This window comes from Psammomys obesus, unplaced genomic scaffold, assembly GCF_907164565.1.
Source record: "Psammomys obesus unplaced genomic scaffold, mPsaObe1.curated_primary_1811, whole genome shotgun sequence".
Taxonomy (NCBI): domain Eukaryota; kingdom Metazoa; phylum Chordata; class Mammalia; order Rodentia; family Muridae; genus Psammomys; species Psammomys obesus.
In genome coordinates this window covers 12,912,509-12,927,779 of record NW_026595981.1, presented here as the reverse complement: position 1 = coordinate 12,927,779, position 15,271 = coordinate 12,912,509, and the positions used below count along the sequence as shown (strand labels likewise).

General features: G+C 48.6%; 1 protein-coding gene across 1 annotated transcript; it reads right to left on the bottom strand.

Moving 5' to 3' along the window:
• Positions 1-1,571: 1,571 nt before the first annotated feature.
• Positions 1,572-2,021, bottom strand: Ccdc182 (coiled-coil domain containing 182). The gene has a single exon (XM_055619530.1). The coding sequence runs from the start codon at positions 2,019-2,021 to the stop codon at positions 1,572-1,574; it is 450 nt and encodes a 149-aa protein (XP_055475505.1).
• Between the last annotated feature and the right edge of the window lie 13,250 nt (positions 2,022-15,271).

Sequence of the window (15,271 nt, the reverse complement as noted above, 5' to 3'; positions counted from 1 at the left end):
GAGCACAGGCTCTAAAAGAGCTAGCTAGATAGCGCTAGGTTCAAATCCCGAGTTGGCCAGCTTTGATCTTGGGCAAGTTACTTAAGCTTAAGTCTTTGTTTTCACATAACCCTGAAGTGAAGCGTGTAACGATATATATTCTGACTGATGACTGTAAGCTATTATGTGATTATCAGTATTACTGTTGCTAAATTAGCTCAGTTGCTACTTCAACTAAACTAGATCAGAAGCTGCCTGTAGTTGAAGCAGAGATACAGCCCTTCTGGGAAGACAGCTGATGGGTAGACATTGTACTTAACCATGGGTTACAAGGTCCTTCGGTGAAGGTCAGCTGAAGGGGATCCAAATGTTTGCATCATGTTTGAGTCTGTGAGTAAAAGAAGAGGGTGAATGGAAGATCAGAGGGTATGGGCCAGCCTGCAAGCCCTCAACTAGAGAGACCCAACTGCTCAGTGTTGCCGATGCTGGCCAGCAGGCCCCTCAGGCTGATGTGTGGGCAGCCTCTGGGAGGGGCTGGAGAAAGGATATAGGAATCCGTGACACAGGGGCTGTTTGCAAACACAAGTCACAGTGACTGCTAAGGGCCTCGGGTCACACGTGTGTGATCATTCCGCTATCCCAGAAGGAACTAGTCTAAAAACAGTCTGATGGGTTCAGGGGTTTCTTAAGGCTGCAAGATGGAAAGTGAGCACAAGGGGCCTGGACTTGGAGCACCAGTCATTCATTAACATGGAGAAAACATAGAGGAGAGCGCTCTGGTTTTCGTGGTTAGCTTGCCATAGGAAAACAGCACTGTGCTGCCCTCAGGAGATGCCTGTGGGGGCAGAAGGGAAGGGGTTACGTCATTAAATAAACGACCAGACACCCTATCAACTCCTGCTTTGTGAGTCAGTGTCATGGCTCTACTGTGCTATCTTCTAGGTGTCACCGCCGGTGCCCTCGGGTTCAGAATTCTACCACAGAGACCTCACAAGGTCCGATATACAGAGCAACCCTTTTACAAGCTAAATGGAGGGAAAGCAGAATTGGATGAAAGCAGTAAGGAAATAGAGAAACGATAGCCTAACGGTGCAAGCAGACGGAAAAACCGAACAGTGAGGTCAGGGATTACGCAGATGCAGCCATCTGAGGCCATTTCAGGGTGTGGGCAAGCCCCTGGCCTGTCTCAGTGCACAACACACATCAACAGGTCTTAGTAAACCAATTGTTACGTGATAAATCACAAAAGCCTGGAGTCGTTAAAAGAAAGGTAAATCTGTTCAACACAACCAATTTAAGAATATACAAGCAAAATGCTACACAGCCAAGCAACCGTACCATCACAAACAGGAAACAGTCCCAGGTGAAGGTCACAGGTCTGACTTAGCGTCTGAGGCCTCCTTCCTTGACCAGGCTGGATAAAAAAACCATATTGAGGTCTCTTTTTTGCCTCTCTGCATGGTGTTATTTTGGTAGCAGGAAAGCAATAAAAATGGGGAAGGGGGAATAAATGGGGATTTAGCGTTGTCTTTCCATTAAAACACTATCTTCCAGCTGCCCGCACAGGCGTGTGCACGGGTGGTTCAGTCGGCCTAGCTCTTCCTGGTGACTTGCAATGGGTCGCGGCTCCTGATCAGCATCTTCTCCAGCCGCTGGCAGTGTTCACGCAGCTGCTTCTCCCGGGGCAGGAGGAAGGTAAGGACCTTGTTGCGAACGATGCCACGGTCCTCCTCCTCCCTCAGCCGCTGCTTCACCCGCGCTGCCTGCTCCTCCTGCTGTGCCAGGACACCATTCATCTCCCAGAAGGCATCCTCCAAGTAGCGGATGGCCTGCAGAGCATCCTTCTTGAAGTCCTCCAGCTCCCTTTGCACCGCAGCCACTTTCTGCTTGAGGATCTCCAAGTCGGCCGGCAGAGGGAGGCAGGAGGACCATGACTGAGACAGGGAAAGGTCCCCAGACTGGAGCCCACTCTCCACCATCTTCTTGCCCTGTAAGGTATTCACCGTCATAAGAATGGACCCTGCCTGACAAGGGACTTCCATCATCTTCCTTCTGCAGAGAGGAAGCCAAGAAACCAACTGAGACAGGGAGATATTTGGGGGCTAAAGGCATTACAATTTGGAGTGGACAGACACATCTCATTGTGACATCAGAGCCCTTCGGCCAATCAGAAGAAAAGCCCCAGTTCACTACTTTGCATATTGTAGGTTCCTTGGCTGGTAACCTACAGTTTTACCTGTGCCTTCCAAGTCTCCTGAGATGAGGGTTCTCATTAATTTGTTCTTTAACCCCAAAGGCAAGCCAAATCCCAGAGAGTAGAGAAAACTAGCCAAGTCAAGGCAGGCCAGGTCAGGTTCACAGACTGCCAAGAGTGAGCAATCTCCCACCCCACAAGGAACATGGATGGTTTTATGGCACCGTGTCTGGGCTTCTATCAGCATCACCCATAGGACAAAGTCATCCTAAGAGATGATGTCTGATCCACCAGCAGCTCTAAGATGCTACAGGAGTGATCTTCCCCAAATCCATATACCTGCCGTGATGCTAAAAGACCCGCTTGTTGTGGTGTGTCTGCTTTTCAAGTGTGGTCCACAGAAACACCTGTAGGGTAAAAATGAGTCATTCATATTTATTCAGCTAAAACATCCTGAGTACTCGCTGGTTCCTGGGACTAGAGAACAGGAATGAGTAAGTACATGTTCCCAACATACCCAGATGATGGCAAAGAAGGCGGTGTGTGCACGTAAATCTGTTTTTACCTGGTTACTCTAAAGAGGCAAACGTTTCTAGCCACATTTAGCTCAAAGAACAAACCCCTCCCTTTGCAGATCACAATCTCTTGTCCAGACTTCCTTCCAGGGCTCCTAACACAAACATCTCTCCCGACAACCGGCCTTGAAGCCGAACCATCTAGAGCCAGATAAATTACCTCTTTACTCAAGTTGGTTCCTAATCTGCTGTCCTACCTGGGGCAGCAGCCACAGCAGCATCTAGTGCCATGGTTGGAATGTCTGTCCCCTTCCCAACTCACTTTGAAACTCTGTCATCCTATCGGTATTGAGAAACAAGTGTCTCTGGGAGGCAGAGTGTATTGGGTGGATGTCATCATGCAAAAATAACTTTTATTCTCCAGATGTTGTCATCTTGGAGGCTTCCTGCCACCATCTGCTAACATAGGCTTTGTCCTGGAAGCTTCTAGCCTCCATACAATCTAATCTAAGTTTAGAATGTTTTCAGCCTCTGAAACTTACTGTTGAATAAGCTCACCCTTTCTAGCTCTTTCTGAACTCTGGCTGGCCGGTTCAACACAGCTGTTCTGGCACAAACTCCTCTCCTAGCTGACTGATTCAGTCTGGCTTTTCTCTTGGCCTCTGGCTGAATTGCTCTGCGTGGCCTCAAACTAACTCTAGCAATCTTTTCTAATCTTCTGAGAAGCTCCTTCTCATACTCTGCTTGGTCTGTCTTCACCTGTTTCTATCCTGTTCTTTCTCTGCAGCCTGTTTTTTTTTTTTTTTTTTTTTTTTTTACAGCTGTCCCAGTAAAACTGCCTCTGAATTCCACAGACTGAACTGCCACCAACTCAACTTCCCTGCTCTGCCTCTCATCTGACTGATTCAACCAAACTGCCTGAGCAGAGCTGCCTAGAACTCAGAAATCTGCATGCCTGTCTCCCGAGCGCTGGGATTAAAGGTGTGTTCCACCGTGCCAGGATCTAAGCTTTTCTTTATCTGGAACTTGCTCTATACCAGGGCAGGCCTTGAACCTGAGATCTGCTTTCCTCCGTCTCCTGAGATTAAAGATGTGTCTGTATTCCAGCCAGAGCAGCCACGTTCTGAGTTCAGGTTCTTCTTACTTCGCCATCTCTGGAGTGCATTCTTTATCATTAAAAACTGCTGCTTGATCCCCTTTTGGTTCTCCTGCCATCTTTGCCTTTCTACCATGGGTCCCTTCCACATGGGATGGCATGGAAGTCTTCACCAGATACCAGCTCCTTGATCTCAGGCTTCCCAACTTCTGGAATTTCAGAATTGTAGGAAAACAAATTCTGTTGTTGTTTGTTTATTGGTTTGTAGATCTCTCAGCCTCTGGTCTTTTATTTTGTCACTGCAGAACAACACAGAGAATGCTCCCTGGGATCAAGCTAGATTCCCCGTATCCAAGTGGCTTCAAAGGCTGTTCGGTTTCTCATCTCTGAGCACCCTGTCACCCACCCTCCTGCCCTGGAGCCCAGGCTTCACCTCCTGGAAGCCATGTCTCATCAGTAGATCACCTTTCCCCCTTGAGCCCTGCTTCCTTCTCTGAGTTTCTGAGAGCTGTGGTGTACAGCTCTCTGGGAGGGAAAAATAACTCTCTGATGGGCAGAAGCTGCCAATTTCCACAGTGTAAACACTTCCAGCAAGTACAATTTCAAGCTAACCAACTTGCTTGTCTCCAGGAAGTGAAGAACCAAATGAGCCCTCCTGAGCCCTCAGAAGCCAACTCTGGGCCCATGATGAGGGCTACTGCCTTCTCTGAGACGTAGATTAAATATCTGGTGGCCTCATGTAGTCATCAGAGAGGGCCTATTGCAGGGACAGGTGTAGCTAAATGAAGATGAGATTTTGAATTGAAAAAAAAAATACTGAGAAAGAATGTTGAATGGAAAGAGTACCTGCTTGTCTAGGAGTCAGGAGCTGCTGTGTGGTCCCTAGCTCAGTCACCTCCCCTTACTGAACCTTTTTCCCCTAGCTGTGACATGAGAGGTAGGAGAAAGCTGCTCTGCAGTCAGTAGTGTTCAAAGGTCCCACATAGTCTTCCACAGCCTCCCCTGTGATTCTCCTCTTCCTGGCTCTTACGACTGTTACCTGGTTCTACTGTTCCCTTAGGCATAGCGAACTCTGGGCAACTTGAGATTGTGTATTCCTCAACCCGTTTACCTTCAAGTGTCCTACCTGCTGCCCCCCCCACACACACACACACAACGGCATTGAGATAACTAGAAGAAATGCAATTTCATTCCATAGGTTGGCTTTCAAATGCTGGGCACCCCTAGCTTTTCTGCTGACACATTGACACCTACTGGCCTTCATAGAAACCGCAGCCTCAGAATTCCACCCAAGAGTGGGTGGGGATGAAGAGCTGATGGAAACAGCATGGGGTCTGTGGTATATTTAATTACGGGCTTGAGTGTGTTATGCACTAAAAGGTTCTCTGTCAATAAATAATATTTCCCAGATTACTGAAAGGGAGAACAAAAATAATGTGTCTTTTCTACTCTTATCCTCTCTTGTCCTCCCCCCTTCCTGCCTCTCCCTCTCTGTCTCTTCCCTCATTCTTTGCCTCTTTGTTTCACACAGGGAATGGTGGAGGTCACAGCTGTAGCTGTGACATGAAAGTCGAAAGGTCAATATTGGGACAGCATTTTCTCAGTTCCCCTGGTGCTGTTGAATGAGGCTCCAGTTTGCTTCCTAGAACCACAAGGAAGGCGGCCTCGTAGTGACCTTATTCTCAGAGCCACAGGGGACTGAGAGCTGGTGCTGTCACCAAGGCCTGGTGGCCTCCAGAGCCTTCAGGAAAATTACTCTACACTGGCTATGTATGTTGTGAATGTTCCCCTGTGCCAGGAGGTTCCACAGTTCTGCGTAGCCTTGCATTCCACCTGCCCTCCCATATGTCTCAGGAACTAGGTCTGCTAATCTATCTGTTCCCTTCAAGGTACCAAGAGAAGGGAACACAGAGCTAGCAAAACAGCCATAACCTGCAACCCCATCATCAAGAGAGCCCCCTGCCCCAGACTCTTTCTGCTTATCTCTGCTTCCCCGTGGCTCAAGAGGATAGGGAGGCGTGGGGAATGTGGCGGCTTTACAGACACCTCTTCCAATAGTATAAAACCCCATTTCTTTGGGGAATTATAGAGGACACCCACTCCCATCTCTCCTGTCATGTCTTTGTCAAGCCATGGAACCCTGAGAAACTGAAAGTTCCTGTTGTCCTGTTAGAATGGCATCCCCAGCCATTTCTACTCATCGTTGTCTCTAAGCCAACCATAGTTGCTTACTAACCCACAGCTGTCTCGAGCAGTCATACTTCTCTTCCGGGACTGGAATTGGGATCAGGCTAGTTCCCCTGATACACAGGCCTCACAATATTAGAACCAACTGGGGATTTGTACTCAAGAGGACAGAAAAACCAGCTGTGTCTGGGTATATTTTTAAGAAAAGACCTTGCTTAACCCTCAGATGAAGTACTTATGTCAATTTCTAGGCAGTGTCTGTCTGTCCTCATCCCCAGGGAAAGCAATGCTGGGAGCAACGGGTTTCAGAGCAACATGCCGAACTCTCAAAGAGCATGTGAGCAGCTATGTGTAGAAGAGGGGACAGCTATGGAGTCTCTTTTCCCAGAATCCCCTGGTCCTGTACTCTCATGATGGTTACACTGCCATAAATGAGGTCACTATACCAACACCTCTTCTAGCTGACCTTTCGCCCACCCATGCATTCATCCACCCATCCATCTACCCACCTTCTCATTACCCATCCATCCACCCATTCATCCTTCCACACATCTGTCTACCTAGTTTTCCACTTATACAGACACATACTCGCCATAGTCTATTGCATGCTTACCCAGTGTTCTCTGAGCGAGGCAATAAGTGCTCAAGAGACAGAACAAGACGTAGAAGGCCCTGCTCTGAGACAGCCAGTGTTCCACTGGCAGGAGACAAACAGTAAAGTAAGCAATTAACACATAACGCCACGAGGCTGGCGCCAGGTCCCTGAAGAAAAGAGTGTTGGGCTCTGCCAGATGACGGATTGGTGAGGTGAAGCTTTGGGGGTGAGACATGAAGGCTGAGCGCTGGAGACAACGCTCTAGGGGAGGGGGCAGGAATGGGCAGGAAGAACCAAAGGAAGCCAGGGTCTTGCTGTGTGGCTGGAGGCGAGCACAGCAGCAGCAGGAGGAGGTGGCTATGAGGAAGGGTACAGGGCCAGCATCAGAGAGGCGGAAGAGGGTTTCCCCCATGCCGGCTGTGTGAGGGCCATGTGGGATGGCTACAGCTCTGGGCAGTTTCCAAGCCTGCAGCTGGTATCCCAGGCTGGGCGATGAGAACGACACTGGGGTGGGGGTGGGGGTGGGGATGAGGGTGAGGAATAAAACTTGGTGCTGTTCACCATGATTAATTAACCCAGCGCCAGAACCCCCAAGGCACGATGCTAAAAATACCTGCTTCCCTCTGAGATGCGGCAGCTGCCACCCAGCAACTTTTAGCCGTGCCATTTGTCATAATTTGACACTGCTAAGGAGTGTCCAGGGGGCTGTGTTTCTGCAAGAATCAGACTTGTCCAGAGCCCACTAGCCAGCTGGCCCTCAGAACCCACCCATGGCACACTTCTTCAGCCTCTCTTTCCCTGTCTCCCGGCCCTTCCCGAGCCGCCTCTGAGTGTGACTGGCACCTGCCTGATGCTTGCCTACTCACAGAAGGGAGCAGAAACCTGCCTCCAAGAGGCGTGAGCCAACGTGTTCACCAGCGCGTCCTCGGATGCGGTGTTTCACGCCGTTGCAACCCTGCGCCTCGGATTGCAGCCATCTATCAGAGGCCCTGCCAGCCCAGGGCGGCACTTTAATTAAAATATGTAAAACATGCTGGTGGGAGTTGGCTCTGAACACACAGGAGCCTGCCTTGGACAGAAGTAGGTGCAGGCCAGCCCAGCTTGGAGCTGGCCCTTCTCCAGCCATGGAGGGGAAGGCTGCCGGCAGGGCCCTACCCAAGGCCGGGGCCAGTGAGGCCTGAGGTGCAGCACCCTCTGGAGCATGGAACTTAGCCAGGGCAGGAGGGTCCGTTCAGAAGAGAGCTGCAGGCCAACACTTTTACCTGAAGAGCATGCTGGGAATGTGTGACACCAGCTACCAGTGTTGGGAGCTATACTATTCTATCCCCATTGTAAATATTAACTTTCTTAATGGTTGTGAAAGTGAGAACTGATATTGATATAAACTTTTTTCTTTTTCAAGACAGGGTTTCACTGTGTAGCCCTGGCTGTCCTGAAACTCACTCTGGAGACCAGGCTGCCCTTGAACTCAGAGATTCGCCTGCCTCTGCCTCCTGAGTGCTGGGATTAAAGGCATGTGCCACCAATACTTGGCAATATAAACTTTTTTAATGCAGCACTAGGGATTATTATTATTATATTATGTGCATAGGAGTTTTGCCTGTGTGTGTATGTCTGTGTAGCTCCCTTGTGGGTACTTGGTGCCCAGGGAGGCCAGAAGAGGGTGTTGGATACCCTGGAACTCGACAGTTGTGATCTGCCTTGTGGGAGCTGGGAATTGAACCCGGTTCTCCGGAGGAGCAGCCAGTGTCTTGACCACTGAGCCATTTCTCCAGCCTTACCAATGGGGATTAAATGCAGGGCGCACACGTACTACTAAGATATATCCCTACCCCTTTCTCTCTTCTCCTGTTTCCCCCTCTTGTGTGTGTGTGTGTGTGTGTGTGTGTGTGTGTGTGTGTGTGTGTGTGTATGTGTTCATGGATAGATGGATACATGTAAAACATGTGCACAAAACCCTGTAGAGAGGCCAGAGGACTCTGGTGTCTTCCTCAGGAGCTGTCCACCTTGTTTTTGGACTGAAGGATCTCACTGGCCCGGGCTCACCATGTAGGCTCTGTTAGTGGCCAATGAGCTCCAGGAATCTGCCTGTTTCTGTCTCCCCAGCTGTTTTATGTAGATCCTGGGGATTGACCTAGGTTCTCAGGCTTGCAAGACAAGCACTCCGCCGAGCAAGCCATCTGCCTGGCCACACTCCACTCCTTCCCTTCTCTAGCTTTTTAGCTTACTGAGTAACTCGGACTGTTCTTGAACTCTGTAGTCCAGGCAGGCCTGGAACTTGTGGTCTTTCCTGTCCCGTTCTCCATAGTTGATGAAATTTTTCATGACATTTCCGTTTCCCAAACTTTGTATCTTCCCAAGTGGGATCCTGCTTCAGACTTTGCTCTCTGCTGAGGAAGAGTAGTAGAGCCCGCATCACTTAGGGCAAGAATGAGCAAATTTTTTTGTTCAAAATCAGAAAAAAAAAAAAAAGAATTTTTTTTAAAAATTAGGTCAGAATTTTTACACAAACTTCTTAATCAGGAAATGGCACGTTTGTGCATTGTTTAAACCATCATTTAAATGTGTTTTCCCTTTGCGGGCTTCCCTATTAGTACTGAAATATCAAAAAACATCCAGGAGCATCGTGGGCCAAGTTCTGATCCGGGGCGAGGCTGTGTTGCATTTTCTGTACAATCATGTGGACTTTGGAACATTGAGGGATCTAGAGCTGGGGAGGCAAGTCGATTCTCAGCTCCCAGTCTAGACCTGTGACAAAAATAGAAACGCCGTAGAAGGTGTTAGGGTCTGGAGAAACAACAACCCGCAGGCGTGTGACCGGAAGCAGATTTCTGCAGAGTTGGAACAGGTGAGAGGTACCTCACAACCCAGCCACAGCTCTGCCCACTCCTTGCTCTCCCAAGGGGAGTGGAAGGGAGGGGATCCCTCCAGCTCCAGCTAACCCACTGTGAAGAGAGCCATCAGGCCGTCCTTCAGCCAGGAGTGGCTTTCTGGGAGGGAGGGGCAGAGCTACTGTTCGCAGGTTGCATGTCGGGCTGAATCACACCAGTTTAAAAACCAAATCCCCTCCTTCCTGGGTTACTCAACTGTCTGCCTGGCAAGGCAGGAGATGACTGGTGGCAGGAATCAAGGCCTGCTGGCTGCTCCAAGACAGAGCAGCTTTGATGACCTGGAAAGCTCCAGACACCAGGACTCCTAATGATGAGTAATGAGCCCGAACGTAGGAAAGTTACCCCACACCGCTGCACACGCCCGCTCCCACGGAAGTCTGGGACCTGGACCTGGGCCAGGGAGATGCGTTCAGTCTTCTAGCGCCTGGAGGAGGAGTTTGGCCCCACACCCATTCCTGCCCAGTTCCACCCGTGGTCCTGCAGTGAGAGGTTCTGAGGCTTCAGCCCTTGGCTCTTTTAAGGGTTGGTCTGGGTTCCCCAGTGATCAGAATTTATCTTTGCATCATGCAGGGACACAGAGGCAGGAGAATCAGAAGTTCAAGGTCACCTGGTTACATTGGGATTAAAGGCCAGTCTGAACTTGAAAACCCTGTCTCAAATAAAACAGTACAGCTTTCTCATTCATTCATTCATTCATTCACATGTTTATTGAATATTCAAACACAGCTAAGCCTGAATGGGGCTTCTATCCTGTGGGGATTTTCAAGCCAATGACAGAAGACTCCAAAGCTCAACATTACAGGCTGACCATCCACAGGAGGGGATTCTGGGCTAGTCTGTCTTTTCTGGCAATAGGGACAAGAAGTAAGCTAGGGATGAAATCCAAAAATATCTGGGCACAGTAGGCTTGGGGTTCAATCAGATTCTGGTTAAACTGTACCTACAGCTCTTCCTCCACGTGTCCCTCCTGCCCTGATATTAGTAGGGTTTGTATGTGCCAATCTTGAATGTCCTTTTGCTTCATTGAAACTTAATCCCAGAGATCCTTAAACTTTGGGGCACATTGGAATCATTTTGGGAGAACATTAGGTGTTGCTCAAGCCCAGGTCTCACCGCCAAGAAAATAAGTCAGGAGGCTTGGTAAAGAGGAGTTAAAATGGTCAGTTACATGGTTTTCTCAGAACAAAAGATATCCCAGGATGTGAGACTCCGTCTCTAAGAACTAGGACTGGGAAAATCAGGACAAGTTGGTCGCCTAGCTAGAGCATGTTGCAGCCTTTATCCAATAACATCCTTTTGGGCCTCGAGTCGTAGACACTCAACTTTGGTCCTAGACAGAACACAAAGGGAGAAGCGAGGTGAGCACTCCAGGACCTCTCCCCACTTCCTGCCTGAGGACACACTGTGACCAGCTGCCTCATGCTGCCCTACTATGGCAGCTGCCCTCAAATGGTGAGCCAAACTAAACACTCTCTCCTTACGTTGCTTTTGGCCAGTATTTTATCACAGCCGTAACCAAGGTAATTGAGGACTGAGGAGATAACTTTACTCAGTTGGTAAAGTTGTCCTCAAAGCGTGAGGACCTCAGTATGAGCCGAAGAACATCCGTAAAAAAAGCCAGGTGTGGTAGTTGGTGTATGCTTGAGATCCCAGTGCTGAGGAGCCAGAGACAGGAGGATCGCTGGGGCTTGCTGGCCAGCCAGCCTCGCCTACTTGATGAGTTTCGAGACGCTGAGAGACTCTGTCTCAGAACCAAACAGACAAAAGCAACACCATACACAAGAAGGTGGTTAGCTTCCGTGTGCATACCTCCCTCCCACAGCTTCAGAGCCATCAGGCTGGGAGTGTTAAGTCAGGCTCTGCGGCCCAGATGAATGAGGCTCCTGAGCCTTGAGGCAGCAGCTTCATTTCGCCCATCTCCCATTCAGACTTAGCCAATAAGACTAAACAGCCATAAAATATTTAAGCCCTGGTGCTGCTTCTGCTGCGGGGTCGAGGCCAGCAGTACTGTCAGCTGTAACCGTTGAGCAGCAATCCCTGGGGATGACTCAGGATGCCACCCTGTCAGCTGAGGTTTGACGAGTGGCAGGCATCTGGTGGTTTAGAAGTATATCGTCAGAAGTGGGGCCGGTGCCAGATTCCTGTCTCTCCTCTCTCATCAGGGGTCTAGGTGTCCTAATTCCCATTGCTATGGGTCTTGGTTTGATCTCGTCTCTCAGAAGGCCAACCCCAGCCACCCATCCAATCCTTGGAGCATTAGCTGGTTTGTTTGGATCTTACTCAAACCTACAGACAGTCACACTGCCAGCTCTAGGAAAGTCACTTGTCTGGACACTCAGTGAGGTCTTATTCATGATTATCACTGTTCTCAGCTCTCATCATTAGGTAATTGTCACAGCCAAGATGGAAACCTTTCTCCATAGGAAAGTTGAGTGGTGTTGCTATTAAGGGTGGTGACAAGGTCAGAAAGACAGTATAAGCTGAGGACATGGCTTGGTGGATAAAAGTGCTGGTCTAACCTGATGAACTGAATTCAATCATTTGAAGCCACATAAAAAGTCAAATATGGGGCCTGAAGAAATGGCTCTGTGGTTAAGAGCACTTACTGCTTTAGCAGAAGACCTGTGTTCAGTTCTCAGCCTCCAACATGGAGGCTCACTACTATCTACAATTGCAGTTACAGGCGATCTAATGCCCTCTTCTGGCCTCTGCAGGCACTGCACCCATGTGGAACACACACACACACACACACACATGCAGGCAAAACACACTTTAAAAACTTAAACATTTATTTTAAATATATTCTCTCATTTTTAAATTTATTTTGAAAGATTTATTCCTTTTGTTTTAATGTGAGTGTGTTGTCTGTTTCTATGTATGTGCACCATGTGCATGCTTGGTACCTGCAGAGGCCAGAAGAGGACACTGGATTTCCTGGAACTGGAGTTTTAAATGATTATGAACCACCATGTGCTCGCTGGGAATCAGATTCAGCTCCTCTGCAAGACAGCAAGTGCTCTTAACCACCGTGCCAACTCTCCAGCCCTAAAATAAACAATTTCCTTTAAATCTTTTCAACGCAGATATGGTATGCATCTATAATTCCAGAGCTCCTACACAAGGTAGGAGGTGGAGACAGGAGAATCACCCAGAAGCTGTGAGACAGCTAGCTTGCCGTATACAGCACAGAGACATGGCCTCAACAAGATTCTCTGGCCTCCATACAAGCTGTGAGGCAGCACACACATGATGAGTGCATGCACATATACACTCAAACGCGTGTGCGCGCACACACTCACCGTTTAAAATGCAATAGGGGAGAGGAGCTAGGGCGATGGCTCAATGGTTAAAAATGCTTATTCTTCTTCCAAAGGACCAGAATTTGGTTCTCCAGCATCCCTGTCTGATGGCTCATGTCTCCCTGTAACTCCAGCACCGGGGCATCTGACACTCTTCTCTGGCCTCTGGTCTTCTGTGGGCACCAGAAGACACATACACGTAAATAAAAACAAAACTGGGGGTGATAAGATGGGTCAGCACTGAAAGAGAACATAATATTCTTGCAGATGACCTGAGTTTGGTTCCTAGAACCCACATTAGGTGACTGTAGCTGCCTGGGACTCCAGCTCCATGGAATCTGATGCCCTCTTCTGACCTCCAAGAGCACCTGCACTCAGGTGCATGTGGCCACATACATTTTACAAAAAATTAAAATGTTTTTAGAATGTATATACATCCAATAATCAGAAAGAAACACTCAAAGCTACCTTCTAACCTTCCTGAAGATTTAGAAAATTTTCCAGAAAGCTAAGCTAAGAAGGCCCATCCAACTGCCAAGTTTGAGGTGGTTATGATAATTAATTGGCACTGTCAATTTGTTTGGATGTAGAATCACTATGGAAAAACACTTCTGAGTGTGTCTGTGGGGGCATGTCCAGAAATTTTAACCTATCTCACCCCGAGGGTGGGCAGCACCAATCTGAGGGCTGGAATCCCAGACTGAATAAAAAGAGAACTGAACACCTGCATTTCTGTTTCTTGATTTCAGATGCCTTGCTCATTCTCCTGCCCCATGCCTTCATTGTGGTGATGGACTGTATTTCTTTGAACTGTGAGCTGAAATAAAACCTTCATTCCTTCAGTCATTTCTTGTGGAGAATATTGATTGGAACAACAACTAAGTAAATAACACAACCTTGTTTACATCTATGCCCTGAAGTCAGGCAGGCTGCCTTCTCCTACCCTCTGAATGTCACATCGGAGCCATCTAGATATCCAGCCACGAATTCCTCCCAGTTCTGTGGTTCTCAACCTTCCTAATGCTGTAACCCTTTAATACAGTTCCCATGTTGTGGTGACCCTCAACCATAAAACTGTTTGTGTTGCTACTTCATAACAGTAATGAAGTGGAAATTTCTGGTTTCCCTGATGACTGAGTTTTGTCATATGATGTTTTGCTGCAAGCTGGGCACATGATGTTTTGCCCAGGTTGGCTTGAGAGGGCACATGATGTTTTGCTGTGAGCTCTCACGTGTGAGGGACCTGACGTTGGCTGGCTGAGAACATTCTTGGGTGGTCTCTGAGGAGAGGAGATATATAGAGGCCCACGCACAGTGAGACATCACTTTTTGGATTGACGTGGTACACTGATCTCCATGCTTTGACACTCGACCTCGCAGAGAGTTTCTCCGGGCAATCCAACTGAGTCTTGCAGCTGTCGTGTTGGCCTTTGGGCTGGACTGCTGGTATCCTGATGTCTGAGTCTGGTAATCCCCTAACGACCATCGACCCTAATCAGCAGAAAGTAAATAAAAGAGGGTTTACAGCCCTTTTCTCTACCTATCTCCTTCCAAAGGGGTGGGGCTGGAAGGGAGGTAAGAGTGCTTAGGAACCTTAAATAAAGTAGGTTTGGAGAGATCTCTAGGCCAACACAGTGATTTTGCCACTGTTATGAATCATGATGCAAACACTTTCAGAGACAGGCTTGCAACCCACAGGTTGAGAACCGCTGTCTTAGTTCCTCTGCTGGGGGCATCTAGGCCGGGCCCACACACTCTTCTGCCAAAGATCAGGTACTCCCACCCAGCCCATACCCTATGATCCCAGAAGATGGAGTGACCATCCCAGAAGGGCTCACAAGCAGAACCTCTCTCTTACAGCTTGCCTTGTTGGGTACCTTGCACCGTGGGAGGGGAGAAGTCACAATTATCACACTCGCCGGGGACATCAATTCAGCAGCAGTGGCTGAGGACCACGTCACTTCTATGATTCAGTGTGCCAGGACAATGAAAAGGCTGGTCTCTAGGAGAAACGTAAACAGGATCCTGCTAGGCTAGGCACTTGGCAAAGCCCACATACCACAAGGGTGCCAGGCCCCTCCCTGGACACAGCCTCTTAGGAACAAAGCCTTGGGAATCAATCAACCTCTCACGACGCGCTATTCTATATGAGAAGATCTCAGTCCTCCCCCTTCCCACCGTGGGAGGCCAGAGTTCACATCAAACGTCATTAATCATCTTCCCGGGGGTGGGGGCTTATTGGACAGTCCTATTAATCAGAGGCCTATCACACCCACAGCCTGGCTGGGTCGCCATTGTCCTGTTCCTCACCTATCATAGAAAGATTAGATTATCAGTGACAACTGAGACATTCTGTGAGTCACAGGAAGGCTGGAGAATGGGGTTGCTGTTATTTTTTTTTATTATTATTATTTATCCTCCTGGATGGAGGATGAGCTGTTTCTCGTCTTGTCACATTGCATCCTTTTCTTCAGAGAATCAGCCTTAAGAATCCAATTTGTCAAACTGGACAATC

Bases quoted from the DNA above. Each gene is read 5' to 3' on its own strand.
- Ccdc182 (XM_055619530.1), bottom strand. From the start codon at position 2,021: ATGGAAGTCCCTTGTCAGGCAGGGTCCATTCTTATGACGGTGAATACC.